Source organism: Lissotriton helveticus, chromosome 5_1 (assembly GCF_964261635.1).
Source record: "Lissotriton helveticus chromosome 5_1, aLisHel1.1, whole genome shotgun sequence".
Lineage (NCBI taxonomy): Eukaryota > Metazoa > Chordata > Amphibia > Caudata > Salamandridae > Lissotriton > Lissotriton helveticus.
This window is the reverse complement of record NC_136065.1, coordinates 1,406,763,828-1,406,782,829: the sequence shown is the minus strand read 5'-3', so window position 1 is coordinate 1,406,782,829 and position 19,002 is coordinate 1,406,763,828. Positions and strand designations below refer to the sequence as shown.

General features: G+C 46.7%; 1 protein-coding gene across 1 annotated transcript in view; it reads right to left on the bottom strand.

Annotated features, from left to right (window-relative positions):
• DENND2C (DENN domain containing 2C) overlaps window positions 1-19,002 on the bottom strand; it is a 354,222-nt gene that overhangs the window by 19,009 nt on the left and 316,211 nt on the right. The window contains exon 15 of the mRNA XM_078644389.1: window positions 2,198-2,239. Within this exon, the coding sequence (XP_078500515.1) occupies window positions 2,198-2,239 (42 nt within the window). The remainder of the gene's footprint in view (window positions 1-2,197; window positions 2,240-19,002) is intronic.

Below are 19,002 nucleotides of genomic sequence, written 5' to 3'. Positions count from 1 at the left end.
CCCCTCACACTGAAAGGAGTACCCTATAACCAGTTGTAGCTGGTTCTCACACTGCCTGCACCCTTGAGACAAAGGATTTTGGGTATAAAAAGGGTGCTGTGACACTCTAAAAATGTTCTTGTTCATTGTATTTGTTTAGGAGCCCAGAGAGGCTCAAAGCGCCCCATTTGTTCTTTAATTCAGAGTCCTGCAAGAGGGACTCCATCGTTCAGGGGCATTCTTTCTTCGAGCCAGAGAGGCTCTTGAGTGCCATCCTGTGATTCAGAACCCCGAGGCTCTTGAGGGCCATTCTGTTGTTTAGAGCCACGAGGCTCTTGGGGTCACAAGTGTTTTGGCCCCCTTGTGTTCTTGAGCCCACGAGGCTCCAACGTTGGCATCCACATTGTTTTCAACTGCCCAGCATTTTGTGGGCAGTTGCCACGTTTAGGCTTGTGTTCTTGGCTGCCTGCGCAGCCTGCCTGACATTTGGACTACGGGCATTTGAGCCCTTGCAAGGCCAGTTGGCCTAGGGACTGCCACAGGTGGTGGCTTATGTAAGTTTTTGCGCAATTGTGTGGTTTTATTGCACCTCTGAATGTTTTTAGGCATCATGTGTTTTTGCACTATTGAGTTGTGTTCTGGCACCTCTGAATGTTTTTATGCATCATGTGTCTTCCTTGTCCTTACACCTCTGAATGTTTTATGCATCATGTGTTTTTCCTTGTTCTTACACCGCTGAGTGTGTTTTTATGTATCATGTGTTTTCTTTCCTTACACCTCTGATTGTGTTGTTTATACATCATGTGTTTTGTTCATGCTTCTACCCCTACAGGTATTGTGATACTTAGGTGGTTGTTTTTCTCCTAGTACAGGTGGTGCTAGTGAAGCCCAGGTTCCCTGCGTAATATTCTCCTAAGGTGGTTAGGGTTGCGTAGGTGGTACTTACCTGGTACCAGTAGTTACTGGTTGTGTGCTAAAGTGATTATTATTCTATGATCTACAACTTGCTATTTCTAACAGTATTCTAATTTCTGCTAAGTGCTGATTCCTGACAGTGGTCCAGGTGGCCCTGTCTTGTAAATAATCCCTTGTGAATATTGCCCGTGCCAGTTGGCGCAATGTACATGTGTGATTTCTATCTGATGTGTTTTGACAATACAGAAGTTATTTTTATATAACCTTGTGTGGAGTTCCTTTTATGGTGTGCCTAGGATGTTGTTGCTGTTGTGTGCTTGCGCAAATGCTTTACACATTGCCTCCGAGTTTAGCCTTACTGCTCGTGCCAAGCTACCAAGGGGGTGAGCAGGGGTTATCTTGGCGTGTGACTCCCTTGCCCTGACTAGAATGGTGGTTTCTGCCTGGCTTTGGCGTCAGCCTTAGCCTACCAGAAATCCCAGTTCTAACAATATGTATATATATTTATTTATTAACTTATGATGATGTGGCATAGCATCAAGATTTACATTTCTGATTATTATGTTGTATTTTAAGTGAAGGAATGTTTGTATTAATTATGGATGACACTGTCTTTGATGATGAATAATCGCAAAAAAGACTTAATGAATTGTAAATAGAAGAATGATACATTACATTTTGGGAGGAATACCACATTGTTCATAATGTCCTGTGGGGTTAGAGGTGTCAGTGTGCTGTAAACAGAGGGGAAAGCAAACAACGTTTTGCACCGATGTGAGTTAAAGAATCATTTGCCTTTTTTAAGTTCCACATTCTGTTCACTGTCAGGATACGTGGATTTTTCTAATTGTGCACTCACAATGGTGAATAATCTGCACATGATTTTTGTTATCGTAATTTTATGGTTATTGGTAGAAACGTTGAAGTGTCATGCAGGTTTCTCTTGCAAACTCAAACATCAACAAACTTGAAAGTGTGACGGTATTTTTCATGACAATTCTCGCCCACCAAAAAGTACAGTTGCTCTTAGAAGGTTCCAGGCTAGGACTGGGTGAGGGACAGCCCAAATTTTGCATGCATTCTCCAAGTGCAATAACGTTTTCTAGAGCTTACTCTGGATGCCTATCAAAGTGATGACAGACTGCACCATAGACTTTACTGTAAATGCAGTTGTAATGTACAGTTTCACTAAAGCAACATTCTGAGCTGAACTGTCCCCTTAATCATATTGGAACATGGACAGATCCTATAGTTGTTGCTCTGGATATTACTTTGAAAGTCATTTACTGTTTATTTGACTCACCTGTTGCCGGAAACTGTTTCCACAAAGATCAACAATTAACACCTGGTGAACAGAAATAAATTATGGAAATTAACCACTATCTTCAAATATAAAAATAAACGTACTTTAGAAGGAGGATATTACACAAATGATAACCATAGCTTGTAGAGATAAGAACAACTGTGAGCTCAGCATGCAATATTTGATGATAAGTTGATTTACAGCTGAACCACCCACTCGGGAAAGGACTCGGAAGTGGTCATAATTGTAAATGAAAGCCAGGCACGAAAAAGGTGTTAACACTGGGAAGACTGAGGATGAGCAATAGTCAGTAACAAGCATTTGCAATGCAATAGGTCTCGCATTAGGAAAGTTTGAGCTATTGGTATTGTAAATGACACATTTTTTATTATGTGTTGGTTTGGAAAATAGTGAAATGAATACCTTTGTTATTTACAATGCCAATAGTTTTAACTTTCGCAAATGTGACACCTAGAGCATTTGTATTGCAATATGTGTTGTATTTACGTGACTTAGATGTATTGATATTACAAATAAAAATTGCTTTTATTTTTTTTAATAATTAATACTTTAAAGTTATTGTAATTTATAATGGCAATAGCTTTTGTAAATAACTTTTGTGAAGATTATGTTCATTGTATTTTATTGTGATGAAAATCCAAGAACAGAAGTGAACTATTAACATAGTATTGTGACATTTGTAATGAAGCTTGAAACAGTGAGAGAACATATTTGAACCAGTTGTTGTTCAATGGTTGCACAGATTGATGCTGTGGTGGCGCGGAGTGATGTTGCGGTGGCGACAAGTGATGCTGTGGCGTTCAGTGATGCTGTGGTAGCGCATAGTGATGTTGTGGTGCCCCTGAGTGATGCTCTGGTGGTGCTGAGTGATGCTGTGGTGATGCGATAGATAGATGGATAGATAGATAGAGTAAGGGCGATAGATAGATAGAGGGAGGCGATAGATAGAGTGAGGGTGATAGAGAGATAGACAGATAGAAGGGTGATAGATAGATAGACAGATAAAGTGTATTTATGTTGCATTGAGTAGAGTGTAAGTATGAGGCATGTAATTATATGGCACTGAGTGGTAATATGGGGAGTGTATATTTTTTTCAGTAGAGTGTAATTTTGTGGCGTGTAATTATGTGGCACTGAGTGGTATTTGGAGTGTATGTTGCACTGAGTGCAGTGTAATTATGTAGTGTGTAATTATGTGGCACTGAGTGGTAATATGGGGAGTGTGTGTTGCATTCAGTAGAGTGTAATTATGTGGTGTGTAATTATCTGGCACTGAGTGGTAATATGGGGAGTGTCTCTTGCATTGAGTGCAGTGGAATTATGTGGCGTGGAATTATGTGGCACTGAGTGGTATTGTTTGGAGTGTATGTTGCATTGAGTGCAGTGTGATTATGTAGCATATAATTATGTGGTATTGTGTGGAGTGTGTGTTGCACTCAGTAGAGTGTAATTATGTGGTGTGTAATTATGTGGCACTGACTGGTATTTGTAGTGTATGTTGCATTGAGTGCTGTGTAATTATGTGGCATGTAATTATGTGGCACTGAGTGGTATTTGTAGTGTATGTTGCATTGAGTGCTGTGTAATTATGTGGCACTGAGTGGTATTTGGAGTGTATGTTGCATTGAGTGCAGTGTAATTATGTGGCGTGTAATTATGTGGCACAGGGTGGTATTTGGAATGTCTCTTGCATTGAGTGCAGTGGAATTATGTTGCATATAATTATGTGGCACTGAGTGGTATTATGGGGAGGTTATGTTGTATTCAGTAGAGTGTAATTGTGTGGCGTGTAATTATGTGGCACGGAGTGGTATTGTTTGGAGTGTATGTTGCATTGAGTGCAGTGTGATTATGTAGCATATAATTATGTTGTATTGTGTGGAGTGTGTGTTGCATTCAGTAGAGTGTAATTATGTGGTGTGTAATTATGTGGCACTGACTGGTATTTGGAGTGTATGTTGCATTGAGTGCATTGTAATTATGTGGCGTGTAATTATGTGGCACTGAGTGGTATTTGTAGTGTATGTTGCATTGAGTGCTGTGTAATTATGTGGCACTGAGTGGTATTTGTAGTGTATGTTGCATTGAGTGCAGTGTAATTATGTGGCGTGTAATTATGTGGCACTGAGTGGTATTTGGAGTGTATGTTGCATTGAGTGCAGTGTAATTATGTGGCGTGTAATTATGTGGCACTGAGTGGTATTTGGAGTGTATGTTGCGTTGAGCATAGTGTAATTATGAAGCATATAATTATGTGGCACTGAGTGGTATTGTGTGGGGAGTGTATGTTGTATTCAGTAGAGTGTAATTGTGTGGCGTGTAATTATGTGGCACTGAGTGGTATTTGGAGTGTATGTTGCATTGAGTGCTGTGTAATTATGTGGCACTGAGTGGGATTTGGAGTGTATGTTGCATTGAGTGCAGTGTAATTATGTGGCGTGTAATTATGTGGCACGGAGTGGTATTTGGAGTGTATGTTACATTGAGTGCAGTGTAAATATGTGGCGTGTAATTATGTGGCACTGAGTGGTATTTGGAATGTACGTTGCATTGAGTGCAGAGTAATTATGTGGAGTTTAATTATGTGGCACTGAGTGGTATTTGGAGTGTATGTTGCATTGAGTGCAGTGTAATTATGTGGCATGTAATTATGTGGCACTGAGTGGTATTTGGAGTGTATGTTGTGTTGAGCGCAGTGTAATTATGTAGCATATAATTATGTGGCACTGAGTGGTATTGTGTGGAGTGAGTGTTGCATTCAGTAGAGTGTAATTATGTGGTGTTTAATTATGTGGCACTGAGTGGTATTTGGAGTGTATGTTGCATTGAGTGCTGTGTAATTATGTGGCGTGTAACTATGTGGCACTGAGTGGTATTTGGAGTGTATGTTGCATTGAGTGCAGTGTAATTATGTGGCGTGTAATTATGTGGCACTGAGTGGTATTTGGAGTGTATGTTGCATTGAGTGCAGTGTAATTATGTGGCATGTAATTATGTGGCACTGAGTGGTATTTGGAGTGTATGTTACGTTGAGCACAGTGTAATTATGAAGCATATAATTATGTGGCACTGAGTGGTATTGTGTGGGGAGTGTATGTTGTATTCAGTAGAGTGTAATTGTGTGGCACTGAGAGGTATTGTTTGGAGTGTATGTTGCATTGAGTGCAGTGTAATTATGCAGCTGCAGCATATAATTAAGTAGCACTGAGTGCTATTGTGTGGAGTGTCTGTTGCATTCAGTAGAGTGTAATTATGTGGTGTGTAATTATGTGGCACTGAGTGGTATTTGGAGTGTATGTTGCATTGTGTGCAGTGTAATTATGTTGCATATAACTATGTGGCATTGAGAGGTATTTGGAGTGTATGTTGCATTGAGTGCAGTGGAATTATGTTGCATATAATTATGTGGCACTGAGTGGTATTATGGGGAGGTTATGTTGTATTCCGTAGAGTGTAATTGTGTGGCGCGTAATTATGTGGCACTGAGTGGTATTGTTTGGAGTGTATGTTGCATTGAGTGCAGTGTGATTATGTAGCATATAATTATGTGGTATTGTGTGTAGTGTGTGTTGCATTCAGTAGAGTGTAATTATGTGGTGTGTAATTATGTGGCACTGAGTGGTATTTGGAGTGTATGTTGCATTGAGTGCTGTGTAATTATGTGGCGTGTAACTATGTGGCACTGAGTGGTATTTGGAGTGTATGTTGCATTGAGTGCAGTGTAATTATGTGGCGTGTAATTATGTGGCACTGAGTGGTATTATGGGGAGGTTATGTTGTATTCCGTAGAGTGTAATTGTGTGGCGCGTAATTATGTGGCACTGAGTGGTATTGTTTGGAGTGTATGTTGCATTGAGTGCAGTGTGATTATGTAGCATATAATCATGTGGTATTGTGTGGAGTGTGTGTTGCATTCAGTAGAGTGTAATTATGTGGTGTGTAATTATGTGGCACTGACTGGTATTTGGAGTGTATGTAGCATTGAGTGCAGTGTAATTATGTGGCGTGTAATTATGTGGCACTGAGCGGTATTTGGAATGTATTTTGCATTGATTGCAGTGTAATTATGTGGCACTGAGTGGTATTTGGAGTGTATGTTGCATTGAGTGCAGTGTAATTATGTGGCGTGTAATTATGAATAGTGGAAATTAATTCTCCTAAATTGTGTGTTTATTTACCTCGGAAGCATGAAATGTTGAATCAGTCTTGGCCACACTTCAAACTTCGCCCAGGTTAACATTTAAAAAGACTTGCTCTGTTTTTTTATTTCAGCAAATATATGATTTCGCTTTAAAACAATGCAGCATGTCTCGTTCTTGTTTTTTTCATCCTTTTTCCACCACACAATTGTTTCTTTTCTATTACTTTTGTTAGTTTGTATTCATTAAAAGGCAGCATCAATTAGTGGAATAAAATCGTGTTGCCTTTCTGTGAGTAATGTTGATAGGTCTCCTCTGAGGTCGTTACGGATAATAACGGCAGCTTTCGGCCCTGCGTGTTGCCTTCCCTGGACACTTAAGTAGCTGGCATGAGATTGTTGGTAACCGAGCAAATGAAAGGCGTTTGTGCACAGCCCTGGGAGTTGTCACAAACACACCTCTCCTCCCCCCATCCTACCTCTCCCGACACCACACCCCAGCAGACACCCTCACACCACCGTGTTGATATGCAAGTAGAGGAGAGAAGCACTGAAGTGAAGCTTTCCAAACTGGGCAAACTGGTTTTGACGGTACTGGGACAGTGTCAGAGTGGGTAAAAGAGGAACAAGATGTGGCGTGGTGCAGCCTTGCTTCTGCAAGATTAAAAGAAGTCGCACAGGCAATGACTCGTAACGTTTTTGTCACGAAATGAACTAAACAAAATAGAAAATACATCTCAGTCGCTAGATTTAAAACACGGACTTCATGCAAGTATTTATTTATTTGATAGTTTTTTATAGCGCAAACTTGACGGGTATCAGAGCGCTTTATACATTTTCAGAGAGCAGCACAGTGATATAAACAAAGTCATATATGAAGAAGAAAAATACAGGATATAGCACTTAGCACCCATAGAAGAGAGGGTGCGATTTACAATGTTCAAGAGCAGAGGGGATAACTCAATAAAAGCCAAAAAACGTGTGTCTGGTCACAGAAAGCAAGCTAGACGCAGCTGGGACATCGGACTGCCGAAAGGTTTATTTTTTGTTGGGACTGTAGCTCCAGTAAGAGACTTACAATGACAGTCAAATGCTATTGTTTTTATACTTGCAATAAATAGTTTCTTTTGGTATAGCGCCTCGTACCACACAAATGATGCTTCTAACCACTGTAATTAACAGTTATTGTAATTATTATCCAGTGTTATGGCACTCACTTTACCAACCCTCAAAAGCCCGGAAGCTTGAGTTGCCCAGACCTGGATTTGTACTTGTGGCTAACAGAACAGCAACTGGTTCAGCCATGAACTTTCAACTCACTGAGCCATTCTGCCCACTACTTCAGATGCGTGCTATATTGTGCAACTCTGGTTGTATACATTTACCTGTGTTTTTAACTTGTTAAATAAAAAAAGGTGTACTTCAAAAATAATGATTTTAATAGTTTTAGGTGTAAAAATGAATTGGATACTAATGGTGGGAGCAAATTAGATACACGCATTGTGTATTCCAATACATTACGTTTCAATACTACAAATGGTTCAACTTTGGAGTTTTGCTTACTTTTTTCTGTTCATGTCGAAAGTTGGATGTCCCACCCCTTGTCATTCAATGCTCCAAAGTTGAACCATTTGTAGTATTGAAACGTAATGTATTGGAATGCTTGGTTTCCTCAGGGCTAAGGTAAAATGTGTACTGAATATATGGGAGAGGCGTGGTGCAGCGGCCAGAGCGTCTGACTCCGGAGCACAGGGCTCACGGTTTGTTCACCAGCAGCAGCTCAGCTCAGCATCTTGTGACTCTGGCAATAGCTCACTAAATCTCCCTGACCGCCCCCAGCGCTTTGAAACCCTTAAAAGGGCGATATGTTTGTGCTTTATAAATAGGAATTGTTATTATTACCTGTGACTGGGTAGCATTCTTATACTGGCGTCAGGCAGCATGCACATAGAACTCCATTTTGTTCCATCACATTTAAAATTTTGCACAATTGACACATTCAAATGGATAAAACCAACCTGCAGATACACTTCCATCTCAAATATCTTCGGATGCTCATGAGTATCGGAACTGGGGAGGGTTTCCTGAGTTTAAAAATGTCAGAAACTGAGATAATTCTGGTTGTGCCCAGCCATGGACATCAATTTACCAAAATGCCAGGGTTAGCGCAAGTGACATCACATGTTAAGTGACCCTGAATAACATCGTAAGGCTGACTCCTTATCTCGTCTTTAGCCCCTCAAAAAGCCACATACTTGTTGTTGGGGTCTCCGGAATGAGCAAGGTCCAAACTGGTATACTTTCTGTTCAGCTGCTGCCTTTACGACGGATGAGACCATGTATAGCAAGGACATCGACTGCGATTTCACAAGGAAAAGGGGGGCAGGGGCCAGGGGAGGGGTTGAAGCAGCGCGAGGGGGCAGGGATGCGAGGAGGAAGTCCTGGGAGGGGGGAGCCCGGGCGGGGCCGCATCTCTACCAAGTTAGCCGAGGGGACAGGTGGGGGTGGAGAAGGGGGTTGCTGAGGCCAGAGTACGGAGAGTGATGCGGGGGTGATAGTTTGTTTGTTGGTTTTGGTAGCGCGGACTTTGCAGTGGGTTGGCGGGGCGCGTCTCGATGGGAGCATTAAGGATGCGTGAGGAGAAAATTATAGGTGAAGGAAGGCAACGTTGAGTTGCGTGAATGAATAGTGACAATGGTGAGCAGCAAAAATACATGAAGTAGCAATCGGTACATTATAGGAGAAAAAGTGATATGTGTGCAGGTTTCAGAAGCGTACAAAGTGCAGGTAGAGTTACAATACTGCAATAAATGGCAGACACTTCAGAACAAAAATAGTGTAAATGAAATGGGCACCGCAATAAATTAAAACTAGTCAGTCACAACACGGGTAAAGTGTGGGCTGTAGTATTTCGCAACAGATTCGGGGAATTGAATTCACGGAACGTGTCACACAAAGCTGCGCGATTATAGGAGGCTGGGTTGTGACTCGTACGAGTGGTATTGTACAGGGTCTGCGTTCACTCGAACAGAAAGAACGCTGCGGTCTTAAAGGTCTGATGCCTCGTGGTAGAGGAACAGTGGGGTCTCCTCACTTAGTGAGGTCTTGAATGTGTTTTAAAGTGGGCGGCAGAGCTCTTTAAGACGACCAATTTCCGCAGAAATCTTGCAATCTCATAGTCCTGTTTCACCCGTTTCAGACGACGAGAGTGTGAGCATGTTTAGAAATAAGCCCCCACGTTGAAAGTAAAAAAAAAACAAGCACAACGAGAGGGGGGGTGGGGGCATGCGGGCGGGCAGCACAACCTTCCTCCAGCGACGGTCGGGGGAAATGGCAACACAAAAGCGCCGGCCAAAAAAAAAAAAGTAAACGCCCACCTCCGAATGAGGATGAAAAGGGGGCGGGGCTTAAAAAAAGAGACAGAAACGCCCACGGATCGCATCAAGGCGGGGAAAATAGTAATTGACATACATCTCTTCCAATGGCTAGCCTCTATTTACGAAGCTAGCCAATGCAAGAGAGAGGTGAAATAAAGCCCCACTGTTGAAATCATTAAATCTTCGGCTCCGCCCCCAGCTTCGCTGTGGGACAGTAGCCTCGACCTAAAAAAGAGTATGTAATGCCGTGTATTCAAACCTGATAAATGCTCTATACCAAAATACCTCTCCTATGGGGATGTAAAGGGCAGTTATGGCCCAAACTAAACCCGTCAGGTGGGTCAAGGTAAATTTATGTAAGCCATAGCATTGTTAGGGCACTATTTTAGGCAGGTTCAGAAAAATGTTATGGAATAAGCGGGCATTATATGAAGCCGTAATAAGTATCCGAATCAAATACAATGTGCTGAGCATAGAGGATACATTATTGGTGCACCCTCAATATTAAGCAGAAGATAATTAATTAAGTGCCATATTGTAGTAGGCAGAAAACATTAGATGACTCAATAAATTTTACATTTCTGAAAAAGATGCTATTACTAACCATACATACCTTCATGGAATATGACTACACTAAATCAATGTTTCCTGGGCAATGTCAAATCACTGTAACAGATTCTCACTGTTTTAGTATATTACATCATTCAATGGTACTATAGAGCAGGGAGGCATACATAAAATAGTTAGTAAAACTGAACAAAGTGACTGCTATAGGTGACAAGTGAGCAAGGATGAATTACTAGTGCAGCAGAGTTAATGGAGCATGCAGATACCGGAACAAAGGCACTACTTAGCTATGAGTAAGGAAGGAAGCACAAAGCCATGCTATCGTAGAGTACACAGGAGCGACTATCTGACAGAGACATCAGACAAAGTGATGAACAGGTTTGGAAAGGGAAGAGGACTCTAATTCAAAATGTAGTTTGGCATATTGAATGCTTGTGCTTTGGTAGGAAAGACGAAACAGAATTATATACATGCTTGTTGTATGGACTGCAATAAAACATCTAAAAATAAAGAGTATGCTTCACTAGGAGATAATAACTTGCAACTTTAAAATAATGGAAGATGTGATGGCTCAACTGGAATCAATACTATCCTTAAAGATGAATGGAAAATCCCTCGATTTTCGACAGAAAGCAATGACAACCTTGTGGTTGTAATTAAAGTGAAGGACAGTCATGTCACAATCTTGTACAATGGTGAATTGTTTCGACAGGAAATTGTAATATAACCTTGAGATGCCAGTAGGGTTGACACAGAGTAAGCCACATTGGAACCTGGTTTGACATTTTATGGCCTGTGACACATCCTATCTGATTTCCAGAGGTATCAGCCTACTAGAAAACTTGTATTATTCTTAAAACATCCCACCTTAGTCTAAGGTTCCGGCAAACCTTCCAATATAGTCCTGCTGAAATGTTACCTTCTTAGTCTGGTGAAAAAAATCCCCTTTGCCCTAGTAGACTTGCACAGGAGAAACAGCTGACGACTTGGTTCGCATTGCTGGGTCTATGCAATGCATGGCGTATTTGGCACCCACAGTTCACGCACACCTCAGCGGCTCATCATACGCAGGCGCTTATCAGCACCATCTATGTTCCATCAACGGACTGTCTTATGATTCAATCAATCAATCAATCAATCAATCAATGTACTTGTAGAGCGCGCTACTTACCCGTGAGGGTCCCAAGGTGCTGAGGGGTGGGGGGGGGCTGCTACCGCTTGAAGAGCTAGGTCTTGAGGAGTCTTCTGAAGGTGGGTAAGTCTTGGGTCTGCCGTATGTGGGTAGGGAGGGTGTTCCAGGTCTTGGTGGCAAGGTAGAGAAGGATCTGCCACCGGAGGTCATTTGTTGGATGCGGGGGCAACGGCGAGGGCGAGGCTGGCGGAGTGGAGCTGGCGGGTGGGGATGTGGAAGCTGAGTCTGCTGTTCAGGTAGGCAGGTCCGGCGTTGTGGAGTGCTTTGTGTGCGTGGGTAAGGAGCTTGAAGGTGATCCTCTTGTCGACGGGGAGCCAGTGTGGGTCTCTCAGGTGGGGGGTGGTGTAGTTGCTGCGGGGGGCGTTGACGATCAGTCGGGCGGAGGCGTTTTGGATGCGTTGTAGTTGTCGTAGGTGTTTGGCTGGGATTCCTGCGTAGAGTGCTTTTCCGTAGTCCAGTCTGCTGCTGATGAGGGCCTGTGTCACCGTTCTTCTTGTTTCGGTCGGGATCCACTTGTAGATCCTGAGGAGCATGCGGAGGGTGTTGTAGCAGGAGGAGGAGACGGCGTTGACCTGTTTAGACATGGAGAGGGAGGAGTTGAGGATGAACCCTAGATTGCGTGCATGGTCGGTGGGTGTTGGTGCTGTTCCCAGTGCGGTCGGCCACAAGGAGTCGTCCAAGGCTGAGGGGGTGGATCCGGGGATGAGGACCTCAGTCTTGTCCGAGTTCAGCTTCAGACAGCTGCTCCTCATCCAGTCGGCGACGGCCTTCATTCCCCCGTGGAGGTTGGTTTTGGCGGTGTGTGGGTCCTTGGTGAGAGAGAGGATGAGCTGGGTGTCGTCGGCGTAGGAGATGATGTTGAGGTCATGATGGCGGGCCACTAGTGCGAGGGGGGCCATGTAGATGTTGAACAGCGTCGGGCTGAGGGATGAGTCCTGGGGTACACCGCAGATGATGTCGGTGGCTTTGGATAGGAAGGGTGGGAGGCGGACGCTCTGGGTTCTGCCGGTGAGGAAGGACGTGGTCCAGTCGAGGGCCTTCTCTTGGATTCCAGCTTCTAGGAGGTGTGTCTTTAGAGTGCGATGGCAGACCGTGTCGAAGGCGGCTGACAGGTCCAGGAGGATGAGGGCTGATGTTTCGCTGTTGTCTAGTTGGTGCCTGTGGCGGCGATAAGGGCTGTCTCGGTGCAGTGGTTTCGTCTGAATCCGGACTGGGATGGGTCCAAGATGTTGTTGTCTTCCAGGTGGCAGGTCAGTTGCATGTTGACAATTTTCTTGATGACCTTTGCCGGGAACGGGAGCAGGGAGATGGGCCATAAGTAAGTAAGTAAGTAAAAGTTATATTGTTCTTGTTCCTTGGGGTCTGCTTTGGGCTTTTTGAGGAGGGCGTTGATTTCGGCGTGCTTCCAGCTTTCCGGGAATGTCGCTGTTTCAAAGGAGATGTTGATGACCTTCCGTAGTTGGAGTGCGATGGCTGCGTCTGCTTTGTTGAATACGTGGTGTGGGCACAGGTCAGACGGAGATCCTGACTGGATGGAGTTCATGACATTGCGTGTCTCGTCGTCGTTGACGTTGGACCAGGAGGTCAGGCAGTTGGCGCTGGTGGTGTTCACAGGGGAGGTGGAGTCTAGCATAGTCGGGGTGGTCGTGGTGTTGAAGCTGTTGTGGATGTCAGCGATCTTGCGGTGGAAGAAGATGGCTAGTGAGTAGCACAGTTTTTGTGAGGGCAGGATGTCGTTGGAGTTGGCGAGTTCCTTTACAATGCTGAAGAGCTCTTTGCTGTTGTGCGCGTTGTTGTCCAAGCGGTCTTTGAAGGAAGATCTCTTGGCTAGTCTGATGAGGTGGTGGTGTCTGCGGGTGGCATCCTTGTGGGCTGCGTAGTTATCCCGTGTGCGTTCGTGTTGCCATGTTTTCTCCAGTTTTCGGCATGCGCGTTTGGAGACCTGGAGCTCGTTGGTGAACCATGTGGCTCTCTTGTTGGTGTGGCTGTTGGAGGGTTTCTTGAGCAGGGCAAGGGTGTTGGGGCAGTCGCCGATCCACTGTCTGAGGTTGTGGGCTGCGGAGTTGGTGGGGTCGGTGGGTGGGTTCTTGGCAAGGGAGGGGAGCAGCTGGTCTTCGGTGAGTTTGCTCCAGCAGCGGCGAGGCAGCTGTTGGGTGCGATGGTGCGTGGTTGGTTTCTTGAAGGTGAAGTGGATGCAGCAGTGATCGGTCCAGTGGAGGTCGGTGGTGTGATCGAAGGTGACATGGGAGCCTGTGGAGAAGATGGGGTCAAGAGTGTGGCCGTTGGTGTGGGTGCGTGTGGTGACGAGTTGTCTGAGGCCGAGGTTGGCGAGGTTGTCGATCAGGGTGGCGGAGTTGGCGTTGTTGCTGTTCTCGAGGTGGAAGTTCAGGTCCCCGAGGAGGATGTAGTCCGTGGAGGCGAGTGCGCGGGTGCTAGTGAGGTCGGCGATGGAGTCGCGGAACTGAGCCCAGGGTCCGGGGGTCTGTAGAGGAGTGTTCCTCTGAGGGTGATGTTGGAGTCGGTGTGGATCCGTAAGTGCAAGTGTTCAGCGGTGTTGAGGGTGTCGTGTGCGTGGGTGGCGACTTTGAGGGTTGACCTGTGTATGATGGCTATTTCTCCTCCGATTTCGTTGGCGCGATCCCTGCGGGTGATCTTGTAGCCGTCCGGTATGACTATGGCGATGTCGGGCGCCGAGGAGTCGTACCACCAGGTCTCGGTCAGGAAGGTGACGTCTGGGGCGGAGGTGTCAAGCAGATCCCAGAGCTCGACGGCATGTTTGCGTGCGAAGCGGGTGTTGAGGAGTATGCAGCGGAGGTTGTTGGGTCCAGTCCTTGGAGGTTTGGTGTTTCTGTCGCAGGTGAAGCTGCAGGTGAGGCAGGAGAAGGGTCCGTGGGTCCATTTTGGGGTGGCCTGGAAGCAGGTGCGGTTACGGCCGGCATTGAGTGCATGGATGGTGCTGGTATCGCAGTGAATTGGTGTTGTGGCGTTTGCGGGGTGCAGGGGTTCTGGCGCTGGGCGCAGTCCAGGCGTGGACGGGCGCAGACGGGCTTACCTTTGGCGCACCAGCGGCCGCTTCTCAGCCTGCATATGAGGAGGCTTGGGAGGGAGGAGCAGCTGGAAGGCTGGAGCGGGGTGGCCAATAGGTGTGCTGGGGGGTGGGGCCGCAGGGAGGCAGTGGCGGGAAGGCTGGGACAGGAGCGGCGGGGGGAAAAACTGGCACGCAGTGCAAGGGAAGCCCAGGGACCAGGAGGCGGCAGCAGGGGCATAGGAGTCAGCCGGTCAATGGGTGACGAGTGGCGGTGTGGGGGCGACCTGCCTGCAAGCAGGGTCAAAGGACGTCTCTATCCTCCCCGTGGCATCTCTGACCACTCCCCGGTAATGATTCACATGGGCTCCCCTCCCGCCTCTATGCGTCAGACGTGGAGGCTAAATTCTTGGTTGCTTCCGGACAAGGAGTTCCGGAAGGTGGTGGGACAGGAACTTAAGCAATACTTTCTGTCCAACGATGAGTCCATATCCTCTCCGGGCACCCTATGGGAGGCTGGCATGGCTACGATTAGGGGGGTCACCAAGGGCCAGGTCAAACTCTAGCGGCAAGCTCAACTGGAGCAAATTTCCTCACTGGAGGCGCAGGTTTTGCACCTGGGGTGTGCCTCCGCCCGAACCCCTGATGCATCCGAGGTATTACTTCTTGCCCACCTCCGTTCGGAGATTAAGCAATTGTGACTGGAAGCGGCCAAACTCCTCTGGCGCTCATCCTTGGCCAGGGTGTATGGTTGGGGTGACAAAATTGGCTCACTCCTCCACCGCTTAGCCACATACCCTAGGGCAAAAAGCACATTCCCTGAAATCATGGCACAGGATGGTTCGGAGTGCCGCTCCCCAGCGGAGATGGCCCGTGCCTTTGCTTCATATTACCGCCAATGATAAGAGGCTAGAACTCCAACCCTCTCTCTCACGGGTCTACTGGAGGCCGGGAATGGCCACTTTCCTCACCTGGACCCCATCATTCCGGACAATCTAGACCGCCCAATCATCCACGAGGAAATTTGGGAGGCGATCACCTTCATCTCCTCCGCCAATCCACAAAACCCAGACCGCCTTCCACAAGAAAACTACTCTTACTACCGGGAAACCCTCACCCCTCATCTTGCGGAACTGTTTCGGGAGGCTGTTGAGAATGGTTCCTTTCCCAAAGAGATGGACATGGCCACCATTGTGGTTCTTCCCAAGTCCTAGTTGCCCTTGCCACGATGTGTGGATTTTCGCCCTATCTCCCTCATCAATACTGATGTAAAACTGTTTGCCACAGTCCTCGCCCAGCGCCTCAAGCCCCATTTATCTGTGCTGGTTCACCCCGGCCAGTGCGGGTTCATGCCCTCACGTGGTACCCGGCACTGCCACCGTAGACTTCAATTGGCCTTGGATCACCGCCACCTGCTCACTCCATACCTTGCGATTCTTCTTGTAGACTTTGAGAAGGCTATTGATTCGGTGGACTGGGAATTTTTGGAGGATGTCCTCGATGAGATGGGATTCGGTCCCCGCTTTCGTGCCATGGTTAGGGTTTTTTACGCCCATCCACAGGCTTGTGTCCTGGTGAATGGGGTTCTGTCGGAGCCCTTCTCAGTGTGCAGGGGAACGAGGCAAGGTTGCCCTCTTTTCCCCCTGCTCTTTGCTCTGGTAAATGAGCCCTTGGCATCCTTGATACAATCGTGCGAGCACATGCAGGGATGGAATTGGCCCAATACCGAAACTGACCAAATCGCCCTTTATGTGGATAATGTCCTCATCTATTTATCAGATCCTGCCCGGTCAGGCCCCTACTGTTTTTGCATCCTGCACTCCTTCGAACGGGCCTCTGGCCTCCGGCTAACCCCGACAAATCGGTCCTAGCTCCCCTCCACCTGTCCCGAGAATGCTTCGAATGGCAGTCCACCATGCCACTTTGCCGTCAATCATTCAAATACCCAGGGATATGGATGACTCTACTCCCTGAGCTTAGCTGGGCCCTCAACGTCACTCCCCTGGAGAGACGGGGTAAGGCGGACCTCCAGAAGTGGCAAACACTGCCCCTGAACTTCATGGGGAGGGTCGCCCTCTTTAAAATGATGGTTATCCTCCAGGTCCTCTACGTTCTTCAAAATACCCCCCTATGCTTCCCCAGGACCTGGTTTCGCGAATTGGATAGCATGGCCAATAGGTTCCTTTGGGGGAAAGGTAGGGCCCGACTGGCGCTGAATTTTTGTAGGAACCACTCTTTTGACAGGGGTCTGGGAATGACTCACCTACATCTGTACTACCTTGCCACGTGCCTACTATCTATACATGATTGGTTCAACGGGGGATGGCTTACTGGCTTGAATTGGGGGAATTGGGCCTAACCAAGGTTTAGTCTATGCTGTATGCTGGCGGGCCGCACTGCAACACACCAAGTGGACATACACACTGACCCTATGGCAGGGGACTTGGATCAAATAGGTTAATGGGCTGCAGGGTTTTCAGGCATGAGACCTTATAGGAGTCTCACAACTAGGCGATGTATGGGTGAGGGATCACATGCGTTCCTTCAGAGACCTTCAAAGTAGATACTCCCTGCATCAGTCGCAGTTCTACCGGTACCTGCAACTGTGACATGCTCTCCATACGCACCTCACAACAGGTACACAGCTTCCTGACCATGGCACGCCTGAGGCACAGATTATGTTGGGGGACCTGAGGAAGGGTGGCATCTCCCGCATCTACCGCACACCGATCAATAATACCCCTACTTCCCTGAATTGATTACGAACTCATTGGAAGGAATGGGTGGGTACCCTGGAGGAGGAGGATTGGCACAACACACTTATGGCCCCTAGGACGGTCACCGCCTTCGCCAGGCTACGTTTGGTACAACTCAACTATTTACATGCAGCCTACCTCACCTCAGTGCACCTTCACCGAGCGGGATTTAGCCCGACCTCCGCCTGCACTAGGTGCGGTCACGATCCAGCTGATTTTCTCCACATGGTGTGGGCATGCCCCCGCTTGACGCGGTTCTGGGAGGAAATTGAGGAGGAACTCACCGAGATATTGGGGTGGGAGGTTCCCCACATACCAAAGCACACAATCCTGGGTATTACTGGCGGGTTGGATGGGTCTAGGAACGAGAAGTTGTTTTTCACTACAGCAATGGTAGTAGCCAAAAGGGACATAGTGGCCTCCTGGAAATGCACCGACCCCCAGAGTGTTGGACGCTGGTGGACTGGGGTGGATTGATGTGCCACGCAAGAAAAAATCATGTATGAGGCACGCGGGTGTCCAAATCCATGTTACCTTGCATTTATTTGTGTCGTAAACGAGGTAACACAAAACCTTGTATGTACTCTTGGACATTCATGGTGTCGTGATGACTGGCTGGTGTCTTCTGTCAAATCATTAAAATCAATAAAAATTTGTTTATCAAAAAACAAAATCACCTTTACTGTGGAGGAAGGCTGTGTGGAGCAACGAAGCGTTGTGGATGGTCGTAACTGTGGCGTAAAACTCCTGTTGTCATCGTGAACTGTCGGGGTGGAGCTTCACGGTGGCACTCCCCTGGAGAGGTTGATGCTGTAGCTCAAAGAGTCAGACTGATGAAACGTTGCATTGGCCGAGTGAGCAACAAGGTTTTGCCACCAAGGGCCCATAGGCGGTTGTGAAGAGCTAAAAAAAACAAACTGCTCCACTGAGACTACATGAAGGGTTCAGAACTTGATGGGCACCATTGGGGGTCAGAGGTTTACTCCAGCTGGATAAGGGTGTGGGTTTAGGAGGTTGGGAGTCTATTATGTCACTGTGGCTCTGAACAGGAGGCCAGCAGACTAGCCTTTGAAGTCACTCTGGGAGTCCTAGGTTAAGATGCAGGTCCAATCCCTCTGTCTCAGGCAGGCGGGCATTATGGCAGCAATCCAGCAAGCCAGTAGTCCAGCAGGGCAGCAGACCAGCAGAGTGGCAGTCTTTCCATTGCACAGCAGTCCTTCTTCCATTGCAAGCGCCTTGAGACCCTCCCGGGTGAGTAGTGCGCTATACAAATGGCATGATTGATTGATTGATTCAGTCCGTCTCCAGAGGTCCTGAAGTATACTGAAGAGTTGGTGTCTGAAGTCCAATATTTATACCAGGTGCCTCCTTTAAAGTGGGAGATGCATTCCCTGCACTGGCTCCAGGCTAGCTACAGGGGTTATGCAGCCCTTTGTGTGGAGGCAGGACACAGCCTATTCAAGTATAAATAGGGTTGTGCCCAGCTCTGCCTTCCATCTTGTCACTGATGGCTCAAACAGGCTCACCTAAGCTCTCTATTGTGTGTGGCTGTCTAGAAAGAATAGTCATGTGACCTAGAGACAGGCTACAGGCACTAAATGGCTAAGGCAGGAAAATGCCAACTTTTTAATAGTGCCGTTTCGAAAATTGAAATTTAAAATCTGACTTTACCATAAGAGAGGATTTTTCATTAAAATTCCAAAGACACCAAATACAAACTGGTTACTGG